The sequence below is a fragment of the Echiichthys vipera genome (assembly GCF_963691815.1).
Source record: "Echiichthys vipera genome assembly, chromosome: 10".
NCBI classification, from domain to species: Eukaryota; Metazoa; Chordata; class Actinopteri; order Perciformes; family Trachinidae; genus Echiichthys; species Echiichthys vipera.
The window spans coordinates 19223181-19239406 of record NC_139835.1 but is presented as its reverse complement, the minus strand read 5'-3'; the positions used below and the strand labels follow the sequence as shown (position 1 = coordinate 19239406).

At 36.8% G+C, this 16226-nt stretch overlaps 1 protein-coding gene across 2 annotated transcripts; it reads left to right on the top strand.

Moving 5' to 3' along the window:
• Positions 1 to 7751: 7751 nt before the first annotated feature.
• casp10 (caspase 10, apoptosis-related cysteine peptidase) lies at positions 7752 to 14873 on the top strand. 2 transcript variants are annotated; one of them, XM_083922224.1, is made up of 13 exons: positions 7752 to 7883; positions 8810 to 9098; positions 9527 to 9632; positions 9883 to 10018; positions 11173 to 11246; positions 11398 to 11446; positions 11863 to 11882; positions 11972 to 12002; positions 12102 to 12197; positions 12325 to 12413; positions 12542 to 12662; positions 12752 to 13247; positions 13745 to 14873. In XM_083922224.1, the coding sequence occupies exons 2-13, from the start codon at positions 8818 to 8820 to the stop codon at positions 13905 to 13907; spliced, it is 1662 nt and encodes a 553-aa protein (XP_083778350.1). In that variant the 5' UTR covers positions 7752 to 7883; positions 8810 to 8817; the 3' UTR covers positions 13908 to 14873. The 2 variants fall into 2 exon arrangements, with proteins under 2 accessions (XP_083778350.1, XP_083778349.1); XM_083922223.1 differs by having other exon boundaries at positions 11860 to 11882.
• Positions 14874 to 16226: the final 1353 nt, after the last annotated feature.

The window sequence follows — 16226 nt, the reverse complement described above, 5'->3', positions numbered from 1 at the left end:
TCCAGTCCAGCTGATAGTTGGTGTGTTCCAGGTGCTGCCATAGCACTGGCATCGTTGTAATCCTCCATGTTAGTCATCATCTGGTGTCCCTCTCTCACTGCATCATGTACAGTTGGACCGACGAATAAACTACTGACAAATTTTATCCGAGGGTCTCTGTTTTTCCCTGCCGAATCATCACTGAATTGATTTATTATCCTTTAAGATCACAGCTGCATGACTGAATTTGACTGAAAATTTAAGACATAAACTCAGTGGAGCTGACTGTTTTATTAATGTTGATATTCTCTGCTGAGAAAAATGCAAAATTACCTATTAACTTTATGAAATAGTGTAGAAGACTTACATATGTATTTAACTACTACATATACTGTTTAATTGCGCTTCAACATTATTCATGGTTTGAGTTGACACCATTACTTACAAGCCTTTATTCCTTTTAGGGTGTTATTTTTACAATTAAACAAGTAATTTTATAAAGCACAGTAAGTAGAAAGAATGGGTGTAGTGTATTAGAGGAGTCTAATGTCCAAAGTGAAGAAGTGTAATTCACAAAGAAGCAGTATTCTTGTGTCTCAGATCAGATTGGTCAGGCTGATAGAGGTTAAACACCCAAAATGAGGTGAATGGACAAAGAAAGGTTGAAAATGTGCATTAGAATGATAGCATCAAGGCACCAAACTCAGGTTTGAATCCTGCCTGTTTCTTTTTTTGTACTCAGACTGTCTATACTTGTACTCCATAAAAATTGAGATTCCTTGTTTCTACCTTGTTTGGCAGTGGCGAGTCTGTCCTTTCCAGAGCCCTCCATCTTGTCACGTTCATGGCCACTATGTTTGTTGTTGTGTGTTATTTTTTATTTTTTTCTTATTTGTAAACTTGAATTATATATGGCGGCATGTTTACATTTAGCCCGCAAATGTCGTTACAGACAGGGATATTGCATGGACATAGCAAAAAGGCAAGTACAAGTGCTTTCATTAGTGGGACATATGCTCAGTCAACATTGTTTTAACTCACTCTTTGATAGATAGTAAATTAAAAGACAATCAAAGAGATGAACATCTTACCAGTATAACTTTAAGGCTTTGAGGCTTATAATCATATGACATACATTCCTTTTTTGTTTTGTTAAAGGAGAAGAGACACATCATTTAGTATCTAAACTGAGCCCTCATGTCCACACAGCATGCAACTGCATTGTACTGTAGGCAGTAGTGTTGGGGGACTGGATGAATATACCCGCGTCCTGTCCAGGATGTACCCCGCCTCACGCCCAATGTCAGTTCGGCTCGGCTCCAGCCCCCCGCGACCCTGATAGGGACAAGCGGTTGAAGATGGATGGATGGATATCGACACTATAGGTCAGAGGTCCCAAAAAAAAAGCAATAAAAGAAGTTAAAGTATGGTATGCCATAAAAAAACGCATTATGTTGTGAACACACCAGCCGCAATGCAATATTGACTTCAGACTTCCGGTGTATCTGATGTAGGATGCTGTGGTAAGATACATGCACCAAACTCCACCAATATGACCTGGAACTTTGAAGTCTATTTTGACTTTTACTGCTGTTAAGTCTATGTTAGTCTCAGGTTGTTTTTTGTGACCATAATTTAAGATTGACTAATCTCTCCTTGAATGTCTTGATAAAACAAAAAAATATATATATAGCAGGGTAAGATCACTTAAGTGTGTTTTCTAGATTTAAAGTCAACTTCTGTTGTTCAATGACTGAGCAGAGGTTCAGTCAGGAAGACTCTTTATACTCTTGTTCGTTCCATTCTCTGTCTCTCTCCGACTTCTACTCAATCAGCTGACTGTGGGAGTTCAGTCTTTTAGTTAAACCATTTAGATTTTGCCACAAACTCCCTGAACCAATCATATCGTTTCTTTAAATCTGCTCCCTTCTCTGCTGCTGTAAGTTGTCATTTCAGTGCAAAGTCGACGCGACCCTCCTCCATCTCCTTCACCTCCAGGACTCATCAGAGTTCCTTCCACTGAGCTCATCAGAAGCCCGGCTCCACATCTCCACCATCTGGGGAAATATCTGTTCACACTTCATCGCATCACTTACACCTAAAATGAGGACGTCACGATGGGGATGAAAGGCTCTTCCCATTGTTTTACTTTGTGGTTAACCATATCAATAAATGTCCTTGATACATCTTGAAGTCAAGTCTTTAATGATGAATGAAGATTTAATGAAAAGAGGTAATGTAGGCCACCTTTAACACTCTAACTTTAACACTGAACACACTAGATTTCAGAACCATATACTTCGCCTACATCCCCCCAGAAGCAAAAGGTATTGACAAATACTTATTGGGTATATTACTGGCAGCAGGGGAAAAGGCCCTGACCTGAAGATGGATAATGCCTGTTGGACCTACCATAAATACCTGGATAAATGTTTATTCCCTACTCTTTGAATGGTGTGAGTCCACTTTACGGGGAACTATCAGTTGATCGGAGCACACCCCAAGTCCCCCCTGGGGTACATGTGTCTTTGGTCGGGAATCACTGATCTTTATGAGCAGGATGATCAGTGTGTTGAGAAAAAAGAGAATCTCCTGCCTCCAAAATGTTATATCTTCATAATGCATGCTCTCTAAATATTCATTTTTCATTTAACCATTATAAATTGTACCTTCCAGCCTTGTATCCAGCCTAGAAACACCCTAACATCACATTTTTTCTTTCAATCTGAACATAAAAATGGTATTCATTTAAACGTTATAATTTAAGCCTTGCAGCTGGAATTGTCGTAAAGTCTGTTTCTTTGCATCATCAGAAGAATGAATGAGTGGGTAAGAAACCTTCCCAGTACATTTAGTGTTGACCTCTCACTGAGAAGGTAATTGCACTTGAGTATGCATGTGACATTTCAGTAAAAGCATAGAAACGCAACTTGTGCACCACTTTCTGGAACACCGTTCATGACTGCGCTTGTTTTTACCGATAGAACCACCCATGGTTCTGAGATTTTTTATGAATTGACGTCATGGGTATACATTAAGCAGAATATGTCATTCTGCCTTAAAGCTCGGAATGTGAATATGGCCGCAAAAAAAAAAAAAAAAAAGTTTCTTGAATTTCTTAATGCACAGAAATAACCTCTCGGCTTCAATTGAACTTGTGTGAATGAGGACTGTGGATTTTGTCTCCCATATCAGTGGAGAAGGAATAGACCTCTTTATGGCCAGTACGGAGAGGAGGAATGATGACTGCAACCATTTATGCCAAAAGTGCATACAGGCATGCAAAGTTATAACGATTAGTCGATTAATCAATAAGTCAACAGTGAATGAATTCATAACTAGGCTACTTTAAACTATGACAACCATTGGTAATTAAAAAATATATAAATACATGTAAAAGTAACACAGAACCTTTAATAATGAATGATTTAATAACTGACATTTTCAATACAAATATTAAAAGTACCAATAGTTGCATGCTTATGGACTTTAAAGTAAATTTAGACTGTTGAAAAGTCATAAATAGTCATTTTAGGACATTAACTTGGGTTTTAGAAAAAATTGAATCATTTTTCACTTTTTTCAAATTTATACAACAGAAAATATTAACGTTGCCTTTAATCAAATGGACCAATCATACAGAAAAGCCAGTGTGTCTCTGTTGGACAGGAACCCTGATCTGCACAAGAATTTTTACTCAAATCTTCTTGTTTAGGGATATTATGATAGCAGGGGAACTCCCACTGGAGAGACTTAACCTAAAAGTATTGATAATTTATTGGTTGGAAGATGGATTCACTCCTGATGCTGTTTAATGTTAAGATCAAACATGTCCTTTCTTTTACAACATGCAGAAAAAAAACATTAAATGATAATAATTTTGTACCTTTGAAGGGGCAAACTCAGCAGTTAGTTCTGATATTTTCCCACCGTGAGGCAGATTGAATGAATCATTGCAACAACAACAACAAAAAATGTAACAAAAAGAGTCGAACAGAAGTTTATCAAACGAAATATCAATAATGACTAAAATGTTTTTCAACTTAAATTTAGGCTACAAATGAGGATGAACAAACAGACATGTAGACACATCATGTAGCTAACACTGCCTGCAAAGGAGGGAGGCACTGACGTCAATTAAGACCCAGCTGATATTTACCAAACTCCAATCAACACTATAGTCTTGCTCCAGTCGGCCCAGCTTTGGTGGTAGGTACATTTTATTTCATTTATGCTCTTTGTTTAGGCTACTTTTACATTATTAGTATTTATATTTTGAGCTATATTCCGTTTTCTGCTTAAATACGGGGCAAATCTGCACATTTGAATTTGCAGAGCAGATGATTATTGTTACCGTTGAATTTAGGACGAGTTATTACCATTTAATTAAATATCTTGGACATAGTATAACGCACATATTTTTGCAGATGTAGCCCTCCAAAATGTAGTTACTTTATAGCATCAACATGGCATAATCAAAAAAGGTTAGCCTTAAAAATGTTTTGAGAGAAAAGTGTGTTTTTATGTGTTAAACTGGACTACTAAAAAAAGCTAAATTCATAATGTGGCTTCCTCAGTATTGTTGGTAAACTTTACCGATGACAGGTGACCTGTCTGGTCCCCTGCAGATGGTCCCAGTGCTCCTGAACATACTTGTGGCCACAGTGTTTGTGCTGAGCTGCATGTGTGCCGTGCCGCTGCAGGGCCAGAAGCCGGCTCACATCGACCCCCTGACGGCCCACCGCTCCAACCCGCAGTGCTGGGACTCCTCCTCGGCTCTGTTGCTGGAGATGCGCTCCCCGAGGATCGCTGACACGGTGCCCGCCTTCTGGGACCTGATGGTGTTCCTCAGGTCGTCAGACAACGGCAAACACACGGCGCTGTTCTGGGACCTTGCCCGGGTCTTCTGGGACCTCTATCTGGACTGCGTCCTGTCCAAAAGTCACGGCATGGGGCGGAGATACATCAGCGCTGTGCACCATCTCATCACTGACAGTAAGCGTCCATATTCATATTGATGTAGCTCATATATCACTGCTGCTGTATATTTGCTTTATTATAAGGCTATTATTACACATTATTATAGTGTTTACATGTTTTAGTCACTTTTTTAAGAATGAACTGTTATGAGTATAAAGTAGACAGCTAAAGGAGGTTTGTTTCAGAATGTAACTAAATTCATTTGCAGTCTACTTTTACAGATTGACTCTATTATTTCCATTTTATGCTACTTTATATAATTCTGCTCCAGTTTCAGAGACGACTTCAAATTCTTGTTAGTTACTAAATACAAAGTATGAATCATATAATTATATATTATAGCCTAATAGATTGAGCTACCCAGCAATATTTAAAGTAGTTGAAAATAGCTCCACCTTTACCGGCTGCAACATCAGTGATGTTTACGCATTACTGCATCAATAATCATAATTTATTAATTTGTATATTGTGGTGAAATAAGTACCCAGAGCTTTTATTTAAGTACAAGTATTAATTCCACACTGTAGAAATAATCTGTGACAAGAAAAAGTTCTGCATTCAAAGTGTTACTTAAATAAAAGTACAAAGCATCAAAATGTAGTCATTATGCAGAATTGCCCGTTTCAGAATATTAGATTATTAGATTATGATTATTGTTAGATGAATGTAATATCACTTTAATGTTGCAGCTGGTAAAGATGGAGCTAATTTGATTTACGTTTTACACACTGTTGCGTGGCTTAATCTAAAACAATATATGTTTTTTCAATTGTTGATAATATTTTGCATTAATAATCTGAATCTGGAAAGTAACTAAAGTATCCAAATAAATGTAGTGGAGTAAAAGGTAAAACATTTCCTCTGAAATGTAGTGGACTATAAGTATAAAGTAGTATAAAATAAAATGAAGTTCAAGTACCTAGAAATTGTACTTAAGTACACTACTTGAGTAAATGTATTTACTTTCCACTCTCCACTACATTTAACTGCACATTTGACTAAATTCAACATACGTTACTGGTTATACATAGATGAATAATACAAAATATAATCAACAATTAAATGATAATGTAATATTACATAAAGAGTAGAGTATTTCTACATGGTTTTACTGCTACATTTACTTTGAAGTAAAATATCAGAGCACTTCTTCCACCGCTGAGGTAGACATTGCTTTGTGTGTGTGTGTGTGTGTGTGTGTGTGTGTGTGTGTGTGTGTGTGTGTGTGTGTGTGTGTGTGTGTGTGTGTGTGTGTGTCTTTATAGAGTCCTTCAGATTCAACAGCTCAGGAGCGAACTCCCGGGCGTGGCTCAGTGTCAGAGTGAGACCCAGAGGACGCATCAAGACCCCGAGGACCAAGCCCAAATCAAACACACACTCCCACAAATAATTCATATTATTTCCAATATTATCAACAATTTCTCAAAAAACCCTAGATTATTTCATTATAATAATATAATCCCTTAAAGCATGGGTGTCAAACTGATCTAGTAAAGGGCCGTGTGGCTGCAGGTTTTCATTCCAACCAAGCAAGACCACACCTGACTCGACTTACTCAATCACCTGAACTGTCTTCACACAGTTTATTTGTTGGACCAGGTGTGTTTTTGATTGGTTGGAATGAAAACCTGCAGCCACACGGCCCTTTACTGGATCAGTTTGACACCCATGCCTTAAAGGGTATAGGTGACTCTCAACAGCGATTTTCATAGACATACTGTATTAGTGGAGAATAAGGTGACCTGATAAAAAAAAACAAATAAAACAGGTTGGAGGCCTCATTATAATCTATATTAAGACACCTTGAAGAGCAGCCTATTATACAATCATATAAGTTGACAGAAAAGGAAATTGTTATCTATTTTTCACCCCTGAGCGTTAACTGGCAACACTGCACGAAGAGCTGTATTGTTGGTAGTGACCTGCAGTTTAATACCCTTACATAATGATCAAACCTCCATTTTGCTATCATATGTTCCTCTGTGATGTCCCCCCTTAAAAGTAATGTTTTTTATGTGATGATGTACAGTAGGATGAACTGTTTGTTTGTTAATTTTAAGTATAATAAATTCATATATCATGGCTGTAAGTTGTATCCTTGACTAAGCAAATATACACTATGAGCAGTACTCAAGTAGGCTATACTGGACTTACATATTTTTTGAGTATTTCCTTTTCTTGCAACTCATCTCAGATGTAAAACGTTTTACTTCACTGCATGTATTTGATAGCTCTAGTTGTGTTACTTTTGCACTTTCAGATTATCAATACAATATTGATATAAATGATTATGTTTTATTATAGAATAAGCTATCCACCAGTGTAAAAAGTAGCTAATTCAAATGATCTCCACCTTTACCAGTTGCAACATCAAAGCGATGGACACATTAATGCATTACCAATTAACATACAGTGATATATGAAATTAAAATGGGCCATTCTTCATTCTTAGGCTACACTTACTTTTGGTACGTTAAGTATATTTCAATGCAAATGCTTTTGCACCTTTATTCAAGTCAGATTTTGACTGCAGTGGGAGTTAGTAAAATTCTATGAATAAATAAGGAAGTAACAAAACCACGAGTGTGTAATAAAAAAATACAAAGTTAAATTATTAAGATGCTTTTATGACCTGCTGGTATGAACTCAATCTGTACCCGGAGTGGTATCCATATAAGGACATGTGCGTCACACAGGTAGATGTCTGCACTGGTGCAACATGAGTCAACAGGGGCTCAGTGACTGGTTCCGTCTCTCTTTTACTTTCGATTTCTACTTCCTACTTCCGTGGACTTGTTTTGAAAGAAACAGTCCGAACTACGAGGTCTCCGTTTGAGCTGCTGTCAAAATATCCCTCCGCAGCCTGTATATGCCATAGGAGTGGTGCTTCGAGTATGTTGAAGTGGACAACACATGTGTAACAGGTAACACACTTTGAAAGTAGATACATGTGGTTTAATGGTTAAATCAAGCTGAAAATAAAGTCTAATCAGAGTTTTTGGACGTTGTATAGCGACGGTGTTGCCGTAATATCATCATGGTGGCTTGTACAGGGTCGCTTTCTTAATTAATAATGAACTTTGCCAGGCTGCTGTGCTACTGTTTGAGCTAAGACTTGGTTATTTCATGTTTTTGTGATTTGTTTGGTCAAGCTCTCTCTCTCTCTCTCTCTCTCTCTCTCTCTCTCTCCCTCTCCCTCTCTCTCTCTCTCTCTCTCTCTCTCTCTCTCTCTCTCTCTCTCTCTCTCTCTCTCACACACACACACACACACATACTTATTTTTTCAGTTTAGGATGCTTTATTTAAACATTCTTTAATATATATATATATATATATATATATATATATATATATATATATATGTGTGTGTGTGTGTGTGTGTGTGTGTGTGTGTATGTTCAAATATATACATAAAACGGGCAAGAAAATGGTAGTAAACAATAGACCTATGGCCAGGCCAACTGTAGAGATGATTCATGTGTTTAGGGTCAGGAAAGACATTTAAACAAAAGGGTTTTTCAAATGACTCACAATTTGCTTACACATTGCAGGGATTTCCGTCTTTTCATCTGACTCATGAATTGATATAATATCAGTTATTTTTGCATCTGTTGTGATTAATCAGATAATGATCAGCTGTACTAGAACTGAGTCTCCTTGTTTATGGTGTAGGAAACGGTGTAGAATGGGCATAATTAGTCTTGACAATGTTTTGTTAATTTAGTTTAAAATGAGATATAACAGCCTAATGAAGGTTGTGATTTGGCCCATATAATGTGTGATATTCTGTTGATTTTCAGGTCTAAATATAAGACAAGGCAAGTGAATCTATCTTGTATCTATTTTGTAGAACACAAAATGGATTTCCAGAGGCTCCTCTTAAACACAGGGAGGGCCCTGAGTAAGGACGAGGTAAAAGCTTTAGCATATCTTTGCACTGACCTCCTGGGCCGAAACCCGACCTCCGTGGTGTCGGCCAGTGACCTCTTCTCTCGTCTGTCGGATCAAGACCACCTCTCTGCAGAGCGACCACACCTGCTGACGGAGCTCCTCATCATCATCCAACGTACCCGTCTGAATCGTGAACTCGGGCTCCCTGATCAGACATCTATAACAAAGAGCCTCATCTCTCCTTTCAGGTGGACTGCCTGCGTTTCACTGTTGTGCATTAAGCAACTCTTTAGGCATGAGTTGAGAAGCATCAATCTGATATACAACAACTGGTGAAATGAAGCATGTATGGATTTTGAGCTTGTGAAATGATGTGTAGAAATCATTTTAAAGATTGTAGTTGTATATTGATATAGAAAATAGTTTGCATGAGAAAAACAGAAAATATTCACATTTGAGAGGCTAGAAACACTGATTTCTTTTGGTGCATTTTTGCTTAAAATATGGCTTTAACGATGACGATCAGGCAAATCAAAGTATTTTGCTCTACGTAGAAAAAGATCCGAATCAGACGTGCGTCCTAAATGTATCCAGAGATTATAGTGGCCGACTGTTTGTCCAGTCCAGCACCAGGCTTCCTTTGTACTAACTTTTAATAATTGTTCTGTAATTCCAGGAAGCTGCTTTACAACCTGTCTGAGGGGATTACTGATGATGACTTGAAACTTGTGAAGTTCTTGTTAAGCCAGTCGCTTCCACGTAGTAAACTGGAGAAAAAGTTTGTGAGTGCATCTTCAGGGTGTTAGTGTTTGAAGCCCACACGTTAGATGGGCAGCTTTAATCATAAACATACACATCTTTTTTTTTTATAAATAGTACCACAAAGTAGCATGTTTAATCTTTCTTAAACAGACATTTTAAAAATCATTTATGGAGTTAATTATATCTTATTCTGCATACTGCTTCTGCTACAACGTATGCATCGTATTACCTCAGGGTCAAGTATAACCGTAAATCTGCTTAACGTTTCAGTCGACACTGGAGATCTTCCTGGAGATGGAGCACATGGACCTCATCAGTGACAATAATCTAAGTTTACTGGAGTCCATAATTCAGTCAGTGTGTCCCGTGTTGAAAGACAAAATCAACCACTTTAAAGCACTGCAGGGTAAGCTACACAACATTTCTCTTTGCAAATGCTACTTGTAATGATAAATGCGGGAAAGATGACACAAAAGCAGACACTGGAGACAGCAGCTTTACTTTGAAAGAGTTTACTTTAGAATTTGAGAGATGAGGATGCGCAGGAAACATCAGGGTCTCCGAGAAGTCACCTAAAGCAACATTGCTCGCTGTTGTAAACATGATTGCACTTTGATTACACAGCAAAACATCTTGCAAATGCAACAACACAATACATAGCCAGCCAGCTAATACGACTCGTCCAATAGCGAGATGCCAGCCTGGTGTCTGTCCTGCAGTGTTTTTAGTTTGCAAAGCTCTTGCCAACAATTCATGTGTAATTCCAGCACAAAATCATCCCATGGGCTTTTTCGGCACTTAAATACATCAAATAAGCCAACAAGGCAGTTTTTTTCGTGTAACAACTATTAACGGAGAAATCAGGTAGAGTCGCTAACAGCCTGATGTGGCTAACACTGATTAGCTCGGGGCAGTACAGTGAAGGCATTAAAACAGCTTTTTTAACCACCAATACGACTCAAAATAACACCAAACCTCTGCAGTAACACGATAAGAGTCCCTACACGGAAAACAAGTGATTGAACCCAGAGTTTATTTGATATTTGTTAGTGCTGAAAAAGGCCATGGGATGATTTTGCGCAGGATTAAACTTTAACAGCCAGCCTGAGATTTACTCTTGTTTAGGGGCCTCTAGCTCGGTCACTCTTTCCTATTCTTCCTTCATCAACGTCCTCTTCGGTCTGTTTCACTCAACCCAGTGCTATACTGTATTTTCAGATTCTGGTGTTCAGCTTAGATCATTTACATTGTGGGGACTTGAATTTTGTACCGAAAAGGCAGATGAGTCCCCATATTGTGAGTGTGTGAATAGATTTATGTCCCACAACATGTAACAACAACATGAAACATTCAAGCTCACAGAAAGGCACACATGCACATGAAGACCAAGGAGGCGGGGAAGCAGCGACTGAGGCAGAAGGCAAAAGAGGGGAACACGATGATTCTGTAGCAGTTCATCTGTGTTGCTGCATTTATATAATTACAATATATATAATTTCAATCTTATTATTTATTTTCTGATTGATCTGTCTGTAAATAATGTTACTGCTGTTACTACAGTCACTCACACCAGCCCTGGAGCTCAAGAAACAGGTCGGCTAAGGTCCGTATCGCTCCCTCCTGACCCAAACCAGGTACGTTCTTTGATACTGCTTCGAATCCGTCTGAGTTTCAGTGACAGATTTCTATTATGATGTAATTTCCACATCTTTGTCACACACTAAGTCACCAACACTATTCTTTGTGCAGTGGTCATTAACTACAACGTCTTTTTTGTGTTACCAGGGCCCTAAATCTTTAGATCTTGAGAGGACTGCCTCATGTGAAATGCAAGGTAAAAAAAAGATTATTTTGGATCACAGAAGTATGGTATATCTGTATCTCCAATAGTTAAATAAGTGAATTAAAGTGTGCTTTGCTGTGTGACAGCAATACCTCCGTAAGAGTGGGTATACATTTATTTTTCAAAAAATCAATATCTTTCTATTGAGAAAGCCATTTTTTTTCAACGTTTCTTTTTTAGTATTTAAAAAAAATCAGAAATATGATACAGTGTCTCATAATTGTGAGATGCTAAATTATTAAACAAACAAAAAACATAGTTGATGTTTTTTTTTTTTTCCCAAACCTACTTTAGATATCGTCATTTTTTTCCTACCCCCAAACATTTCAATTATAATGTTATACATTTTTTTTAACCATTTTCTTGAGAATTATAATCCTAATAACCTTTTTCCTTCTTCTCAGTAGAATTCAGACCATTGGTCGAGGTGAGAATCTGTTGTTTAAAGTTATATGACAAATAAATTATGACATTTCTTAGTGTCTTTAAAGATAATTCCCTCTCTTTCCCGCACAGTCTAGCATGAATACTTCCAACACCTCTATGGGTGAGTCATGTGTTGTGTTGTATGTGTCACGGTTGAATCCTGTTTACGCGCAGTGCCGTGGATGGATTCATTCTGTATTCTCCTGTATTACTTCCTTAGATTTGCCAAATGTGTTAGGTGGAGATGAATGTGAGGCCCTGTCACGTAGACTGAGTAGTTTGAACACTGAAACAAGCAACTCTGCCTCCTTGAAAGGTAAGTTTCTGTGTTAATCTGTGGTGAAACGACCTGTCGGACATTTTGATTATCCAAATATCATTTTTGTCTCTTTATTTTTGCCTAAAATGATTGACTCTCCACCCTGCAATCTTCTGTCCCATAGTGAAGACTCGTGCTGTGGAAATGCCGTCTCAAGAAAACAAGGCCTGCTCTGAAAAGCAGACATCTGAAACTGCAAACAAAGACCCTGAGGTGCGTGATGATTTCTTCTACAAGTACATGTGCTGAAATAAGGAGTAACGTGGCACTGCATGTGCTGACTTAAGCTATTGTTTCAACACCGTGTCCAGTCTGGATTTCTTACTGATTCATCTCTGTAGGTTTTGGGAACATATCCCATGACAGCAGCAAAGAGAGGTATCTGTTTGATAGTAAACAACTACGACTTCTCTAAATCCATAAACGGTCTGAAGAAGCGGCAGGGGACCGAGTTTGATGAAGGTAAGCTTGTGTTGAATTCTCAAATGAAAAGTGGTCCATCTGTATTCAGGCATGTTGCTGCATATTATATATATCTGTGTGATTTCCAGAGTGTCTGCACAAAGTGTTTGAGTGGCTTGGCTTTGAGGTAGAGATAAAGACGGACTGTACGAGGGAGGAGATCCTGTCTGTGCTACGGGAGCTCAGCTGCAGGAACCACAGTCAGACTGACTGTCTGGTGTGCTGTGTTCTCAGCCACGGCGTAGAGGAATGTGTGTACGGTGTGGACGGCCAAAAAGTGAAGATTAAGGAGCTGATGGAACCTGTCAATGGATCTAACTGTGCTTCTTTGGCAGAAAAGCCCAAGCTCTTTTTCATCCAGGCCTGCCAGGGCAACAGCGAGCAGAAGCCTGTCTACATCGAGTCTGATAGTCACACACGCAATTCTGTTTGCAGCGATTCCGTTAAAGCTGAGTCCATCCCCTGTGATGCCGATTTCCTGCTTGGAATGGCCACCGTTCCTTCTTTTGTCTCTTTCAGAGAGAGGAAAAATGGCACGTGGTTCATTCAGTCACTGTGCCAAAACCTTGTCCAGATGGTGCCACGGTTAGTGAAACAAAATGTCCGATATTGTTGGATAATGTGATTTTTAACAATGGTGAAAAGTGCATTTAATCACGATTTTTCAGGTCCTGAGTACTTTACTTCATCCATTTGACAGATTTTACAGAGATAGACAGATAATTGATAGATTTGACTACCTAACAGTGTCTGAAATGGTAAAACTGTTAAATTAAAGTAACACTTATGTATTAACACATCAATGATAATAATCTAATGATATAATAATATGCATTGACAGAGGCCATTCACTGACAGGGGCCATTCACTTTTGATACTTCAAGTACATTTTGTTGCTAATACTTCCATACTATACTTAAACTAAATGTTGAATGCAGGACTAAATCTTGTAATAGAATATTTTTTTATTGTGTGTTATTGTGTTGTGTTAAGTAACTTCTGTGATATGTGATAGTTTGAAAGTGGATAATAACTTCTGTTGTCTTTCATGGTCTCATCTTTTGTTTTCTGTTTTTTTCCAGGGGTTATGACCTTGTGTCCATTCTGACAAAAGTGAATGCAGATGTTAGCCAGAGGACTGATTCCACTGGTGTAAAAAAGCAGATGCCTCAACCAGCCTTCTCACTCAGGAAGAAAGTGGTGTTTCCGCTCCCCCCAGCCCCTCCTCCCAGCCTGTCGCACTGACGACAATAATCTACCAGCTGTTTGATCGACTCGCTCATGAGATGATCCCTGAGAAAGTGTTTTTATCGGCTAAATCGACATTTTTATAAAGTATTATCCAAATGAGTTTTAACAATATTTTCATAACAACAGCTGAGTATGAGCCTGGGTTAAAAGCTCAGAAAACAAATCATGCACATCAATCCAGGAGGAAATGCAACAACCTACAACAACATTTTATTTTAAAAGTACTTTTAGACATGGATAATGAATAACATGCCATAATAATAGCCAGATACTCCTGGTACAACCACCATACCCAATTATTTTCTCCCAAATATGAGCAATGTATAATCGTTGCAATTGTCATTTAACGTGACTGTTTACATACATATAGTTACCACACATCAGAAATCTTTTAAGCAGTTTGACAGCAATTTTCTATCAATGAATCCAAAAAATTGTATATGCAGCGTCACTGTGAAAATATTTTGTAATTTCTATTCTTTCTGATTATTAACATGTAAATAGAGTCTATTACACATTACAGTCTATTACATTCACAACCTGCAGCGTTTTCAATGCAACTCTTCTAAATGATGATGTGATAATGCCACAAATTTGCATCAATGCTATAAATGTCAATTCACCAAATAGTGACAAAATAATTAGCTGATTAATTCAGTAGTCAATCACTGCAAAAATAACCCACCAATCAAAATACCAAAACAAATACCAAATACTTGCGGTTTTCCCAAACTCAGATCTTTTTCTGGATATTTTTTACAATATTCTACATTTTTTACATGAAATGATTTTTCTGATTAATCAACTAAAATAATTGACAGATGAATAAATAATGCAAATAATTGTTACCTGCAGTCTTACTATTTTTATTTTTGTTTTTACTGTATTTAAAGAGTACATACAGTATAAAGGCAAGTGTATGCATATACAAATGTTCATACAAATATAGTACATACATATCCACACATTTTAATAAACGTACACTCTGCTTGCCCTTTGTTCTGAATAAATGATATCCATATTTTTGCTACTGTTAGTAAGAAAGTGTGAGAGTTATTTAGAAGTCAACAGTCGAAAAGCAGCACTATTAAAGTTATGGTAAAGCATCAGCAGGAAACTGCATTACAGCCGCTGTTAGTGTTCAGTAAGTGTTTCTGATCTCACTTTCCAAATACCTCCAAGTATTGGAATGCATCCTTTTAAGTAAATAGGTAAATAAAAGTACATTTATGGAGCACTTAACATGACTTAAGTCTCAATATATAAATAAATGCATAAATAAATTTATAAATAAATACAAAAATAAATGAATAAATAAGTAAATGTACGATTAATGTATATAATACAGAAATGCATAAATAAATGTATAAATAAATTTTAAACTGCATTTTTTTCACCTACATTTATTTATTTATTTATTTATTTATTTATTTATTTATGTATTTCCGTGTCCATATCTTAATGAAGTAGTGGGTCCCATTTATTCATGCATTCATTTATTAATTTACTTACTTATTTCTGCATTTATTTATGTAGTCCTGTATTTATTTTAACATTATTTTATGCATTTATTAATTTATTGAAACTTCATGTTTAGTCATCCATATAAATGTACTTTAATAATTGTTAGTGTTTAGTAAGTGTTTCTGATCTCACTATTCAAATACCTCCCAGTATTGGAATACGTACTTTTAAGTAAATAGGTAAATAAAAGTACATTTATGGAGAATGTAACATGATGCAAGTCTCAATAAAAAAAACCCCAATGCAGCAATAAATTAATAAATACAGAAGTACAAAAATGAATGAATAAATAAATGCTGAAATAAGTAAGTAAAAGCAAAAATGTATAAATAAATGCAGACATGTAGAAATAAATACAGGAATAAATAAATAATGCATAAATAAATACAAAATAAATGAATAAAAAATGTCAAAATAGATAAGAAAATGCACAAATAAATGTATACATAAATGCATAAATAAATGAATACATTAACAAATGCATAAATATATAAAATATAAATTTATTTCTACATTTTTGTTTACCTACATTTGTTTATTTCTGTATTTCTGTGCCCATATCTTAATGAGGTAGTATGTTCCATTTATTCATGCATTCATTTATTTATTTATATATTTCTGCATTTATTTATTCCTGTATATATTTAAACCTTAATTTACGTTGTGTTTATTTATTTATTGAGACTTCAGTCATGTTGCGTCCTCTATAAATGTACTATAATAATAGTAACATAAATGTTGTTACCATGCTGCAGACACTTGAGCACCTTCACCGACAGGGGGCGCTGT

Excerpts from the sequence above, each read along its gene's own strand:
- casp10 (XM_083922223.1), top strand. The coding sequence starts at position 8,818 with ATGGATTTCCAGAGGCTCCTCTTAAACACAGGGAGGGCCCTGAGTAAG. Across the intron at positions 11,447-11,859 it reads TGCCTCATGTGAAATGCAAG|TAGAATTCAGACCATTGGTC; the intron begins GTAAAAAAAAGA and ends CCTTCTTCTCAG. Across the intron at positions 12,414-12,541 it reads CTGCAAACAAAGACCCTGAG|GTTTTGGGAACATATCCCAT; the intron begins GTGCGTGATGAT and ends TCATCTCTGTAG.